A 4,878-nucleotide genomic window follows, 5' to 3' on the forward strand; every position below is an offset into this window, starting at 1 on the left:
CTGCAAGGAGATCCAACCAGTCCATTCTGAAGGAGATCAGCCCTGGGATTTCTTTGGAAGGAATGATACTAAAGCTGAAACTCCAGTACTTTGGCCACCTCATGCGAAGAGTTGACTCATTGGAAAAGACTCTGATGCTGGGAGGGATTGGGGGCAGGAGGAGAAGGGGACGACAGAGGATGAGATGGCTGGATGGCATCACCGACTCGATGGACGTGAGGTTGAGTGAACTCCAGGAGTTGGTGATGGACAGGGAGGCCTGGTGTGCTGCGATTCATGGGGTCGCAAAGAGTCAGACACGACTGAGCGACTGACCTGAACTGAACTGAACTGATAGTCCTCTGAGATGTCTCATCTTTTCCCATTTCATTTCTAGGAGCCTTATGATTTGGTTCAGCCTAGTCTTTCATTAGAATGAAGAACAGTAGATATGTCTAAAATGTTCTTTGTTCTATAATTCAAGTTAGTGTGATTTAAAAAAGACTCAATTCAAAATGGATAACCAGCAAGGATCTACTGTAGAGCACAAGGAACTCAATGTTATGTGCCAGCCTGGATGGGAGAGCAGTTTGGGGAGAATGGTCATACTGTGTATGTGTGGCTAAGGCCCTTCATTCTTCACCCGAAACTACTACAACATTGGTACTCCAATATAAAATAAAATGTTTAAAATTAAACAAAAAAAACTCAAGTACATCCCTGAGATTCAAGCCAAATACTATTGGGACAGATGTTAATTCAATGACTCCATCCTTTGGCTGACTGAAATTTTATTCTATCAAATATATTTAAAATAGTGTGCTCTCCACTAAGAAGTAAGCAAGTTTTCATTGTACATGGAATTTGGGATGATGTATCTCACCTATATCAAGGAAGTACAAGTTGCAGTGTTTGAACTCGAATATTTGTTTAATACAAACATATGTCTAAAATATTAACATAAAATTGAAGAAGATTCACTAAAACAATTAAAACCTAATATCTTAAGAAGCCTGGCACACAAACCTATATTTGGGTCTTTCCAGTGAAATCAACTCTTGCTATGGAATAAAAAAGTCTAAAACTATGTATCTTATCAACTGTGGTAAAAGTGCTGATTTAAGGTTTATGCTAAGTCGGTGAGAGAAACAGAAGTTGTCTTACAGTGTCTTGGTGGAGAACTAGCCCACTAACTGAATCCTACTTAATGAGTAACATTCATTAAGTCTTAAAGTCATTAAGCTTTCAAAAATAAAATAAAAAGTCTTCCAGGAATGAGATGACTAGGTATTTCTGTACTTTTGGGCATAAAAGTGAACAAAATACTTTTAAAGACCATAAAATGGTCTTCATTTCACTAGAGAATTGCTTGTGGCCCATTTATGACAGTTCAACTGTAAAGAAACATATGCCAAGAGCACATTCATCGTCTAACAGACATGGTCCACGAGCTGCACGCGTATGCCCTGTGTGGTTAAGGCAGAGCTGTACTCAGTCGTGCGGTTCTTTAAACATGAGTGGATAATGTTAACTTAGTAGTCGGCTTGTACTGGCAGATTCAAGGTGAGCTCTGGGTGGTTATCCAATAAGACACTTAGCAGGATCTTCTCAGAAAGACTGATGGAAGGACACGAGAGAGTCACTAAAGACAGAGGGGGCTCCGCGTGTAGGCAGGGGCTGGACCCTCCTCCAGGTCAGGGACCATGATGTCCCTGTGTCCCCAGGAGGCATCAGTATCAGTCACCAGTAGGCGGTGCCTCCCCAGGAACTGGGGGGCCTGTGTCTCAGAATGCTGACTGCGCAGCGGTCAGCCACCACTCCTGACCTTGAACCTTTCCCCAAACAATGGAAACTCAGCAGCTCCTCTTTCCAGGGACATCCTAAGGAAGCCGTCTCTCCCCAGAGACAAGGCCACACCCAGGCTGGGCGACACTGCAGAGGCTTCCTGCTGGGGGCCCAGGGCGTGCGTGAGCTCTGGGGTGCTCTGGTTCCCACTTTCCACATGGATGATCCCAGGCTGGCTTCCTCTCTCATGGGTCCTCTCTCAAGTAGAGTTTGGGACTGTATCACTGCACCCAGAGAGGAACAAGCATGCGTGCATGCTAAGTTGCTTCATCTGCAACCCCATGGACTGTAACCTACCAGGCTCATGTGTCCACTGGGTTCTCCAGGCAAGCCTACTGGAGTGGGCTGCCATTTCCTCCTCCAGGGAATCTTCCCAACCTAGGGATCAAACCTGCATCTCCTGTGTCTCCTGCATTGGCAGGCAGGTTCTTTACCACGAGCGCCACCTGCGAAGTCCAAAGAGGAACCAGGGACACACCTAACAGGGAGCAACACCTGTCACCTGTTAACAAACCCACGGCGAAGAAAGGTGTATGCATTCAAAATGATTCCTGCCGTTCCCTTGGAGAGGATTTTAATTAAACTCCTTGAAAATGTTTGAAAACCTGGGCCCCAACTATTCCTAATGCTAAAGCACTGAAGACCATTTCAGCTTAAAGTGAGCTTTTACAATTACCCATTAATATAAAAGTTTAGCCAACGAAGCTGAAGGAGATGGAACCATCCCTTTGTGACGAGTCCTCATCCTTGGCTTCGAGGAGCATTTATAAAGGGCCCCAGTGGCCAGACCCAGGGACGGGCAGGGAATAAGGACTGTGTCTGCCCTCAAGTCTCAGAATTCCCTCAGAAGCTATAGCAGGATGCTATTTCTTAATAAACTTCTTCAGAACCCCAAGAATTTTAAAGCTTAAAACGTCACACGGCCTCAGAAGTGACGGGGCCAAGTCTGCACGTCCCCAGTTGAGGATGCCGGCTTGGGTGCAGGACTGCAGGGTGGTCCCGGGCCTTCGCCCACCAGCTCTGCCAGGCTGAAGGGTATGGAGGGTGCAGAGCCGGGCGGGGCGGTGCCTCTCCCAGGCCAGGCCGAGAGGACCCAGCCACGTCCCGGGCTCTCCTCTGGGTTGCCTGCCCCCAGGGTGCACCCCTCACCTGTCCACAGTCAGGTCTTTATCCTTCTTCCCCTTTCTGCCTTTCTTCTTCTTATTTTTCTGGAAGAAAATGGAAGAAGAAAAAAAACCCCAACCATTTAGTAAAACAAAGGAAAATGAGCTGAGGAGGCTGGTTTGGGGGGTGGGGAACGGTAAACTCAATCGTGGCACCTGGATCTGGAGCAGCGAGACTTCACGCACACAGGGATCGGCAGGGGAGGCAGCCACCCTGACACCTGCATGGACCCTGAGCTCCCAACAGGCCCATGTCCTGGGTCTTCTTCTGGGTCCTGGGATGCTGACGACGAAGGATGAGAGTGCCCTGTGCTCCATCAGTTGTGCTTGTCCTCGGTTCTGATCACCTCTCGGTTAGCATCCGGCCCCAAATCTGGAGCCGGAAATGCCAGGCGGCCTCTGGTATCCCAAGGGCTCTGCACTCAGCTCCTTGTGGTAGCTGCCGGGTGGTGCTGGGACGTGGTCCCTTGGAGCAGAGCTGATCGCTGAACTCTTCTGTCTCAAATACCTCCCCAATGCCCACAGGATGAAGTTCAAGTTCCCCAGCCTGACCCCTATCTTTCTTTGCCGCATCTCACACTCCTTTGGTGACTCGTGTTCCCTGTTACACAGGATTCCCTTTGGGTCCTTCTTTTTATTAAAAATTAATTAATTTATTTTAATTGGAGGCTAATTGCTTTACAATGTTGTGGTGGCACGTGCAGTCCACGGGGTCGCAAAGAGTCGGACACGACTGAGCGACTGAACCGACCGACCAACATGAATCAGCCATGGGTGTCCATGTCGCCCCCATCCTGGACCCCCTCCCACCTCCCTCCCCATCCCCTCCCTCTGGGTTGTCCCAGTGCACGGGCTTTGAGCGCCCTGTTGGATGCATTGAACTTGGACTGGTGATTTATTTCACATACGGGTCCTTCTTTTTTCTCCTCGTGCTATACAGTAGGTTCTCATTAGTTATGTATTTTATACACAGTAGGGTACATATGCACTCTGTCCTCTTCCACTCTTCCATGTCCATTTCCTATTCATCCATTCTTTATTATTTCTATTACATCATAATTTATGTAATCACATCTGGTTGATAAACTTTTCACATTTAATTTTTGCATAGGACTATATCACCACCACCCAGTTTAAAATTCAGAGCACATTTTCGTCATTCCTGAACTCTCTTCTCACGTGGTTTTCCAGTCTGTACGTAACCATTCCTCTGACTTCTCTGTGGACTCACATCACCTGTTCTTGGACATGGAGTCTTACCACATAGACTCTTTAGTGTCTGGCTTCCTCCAGTCAGTATTACGACTACAGCATGCATGTATGTGGCTGTAGGTAGCTATACTTGATGTTTTTCAGTATTTTAATAATTGAAATTTTTATTTTGAGGTGATGTTAGATTCACATGCAGTTCCAAGAACTGATACAGAGAGATGTAACCTTTAGAGTGTTTCTCCCAATGGTAACATCTTGCAGCACTTTCTCTCAAGGTCACAAGCAAGATATTGATCTGAAGCGGACACAGTTAAGAATGTTTCCTATCACCATAAGGATCCTTCAAGCTGCTCCCTCGGCCGCCCCAGCTTTACTAGATACCTCTAATCCCTCCTCTGTTTCTACAATTTTTGTCCTTTCAGGAATGTTCTATCAGCAGAACCCTAGAGTATGTTACTTTCTTGCTTTTCACTCATCATCAGATCAGACCAGATCAGTCGCTCAGTCGTGTCCGACTCTTTGCAACCCCATGAATCGCAGCACACCAGGCCTCCTTGTCCATCACCAACTCCCGGAGTTCACTGAGACCCACGTCCATCGAGTCAGTGATGCCATCCAGCCATCTCATCCTCTGTCGTCCCCTTCTCCTCCTGCCCCCAATCCCTCCCAGCATCAGAGT

At 47.2% G+C, this 4,878-nt stretch overlaps 1 protein-coding gene across 1 annotated transcript in view; it reads right to left on the reverse strand.

Annotated features, from left to right (window-relative positions):
• IQCA1 (IQ motif containing with AAA domain 1) overlaps positions 1-4,878 on the reverse strand; it is a 187,889-nt gene that overhangs the window by 54,579 nt on the left and 128,432 nt on the right. The window contains exon 12 of the mRNA XM_010862043.1: positions 2,974-3,032. Within this exon, the coding sequence (XP_010860345.1) occupies positions 2,974-3,032 (59 nt within the window). The remainder of the gene's footprint in view (positions 1-2,973; positions 3,033-4,878) is intronic.

The sequence above is a fragment of the Bison bison genome, unplaced genomic scaffold (assembly GCF_000754665.1).
Source record: "Bison bison bison isolate TAMUID 2011002044 unplaced genomic scaffold, Bison_UMD1.0 scf7180017864475, whole genome shotgun sequence".
In the NCBI taxonomy this organism is placed as follows: Eukaryota; Metazoa; Chordata; class Mammalia; order Artiodactyla; family Bovidae; genus Bison; species Bison bison.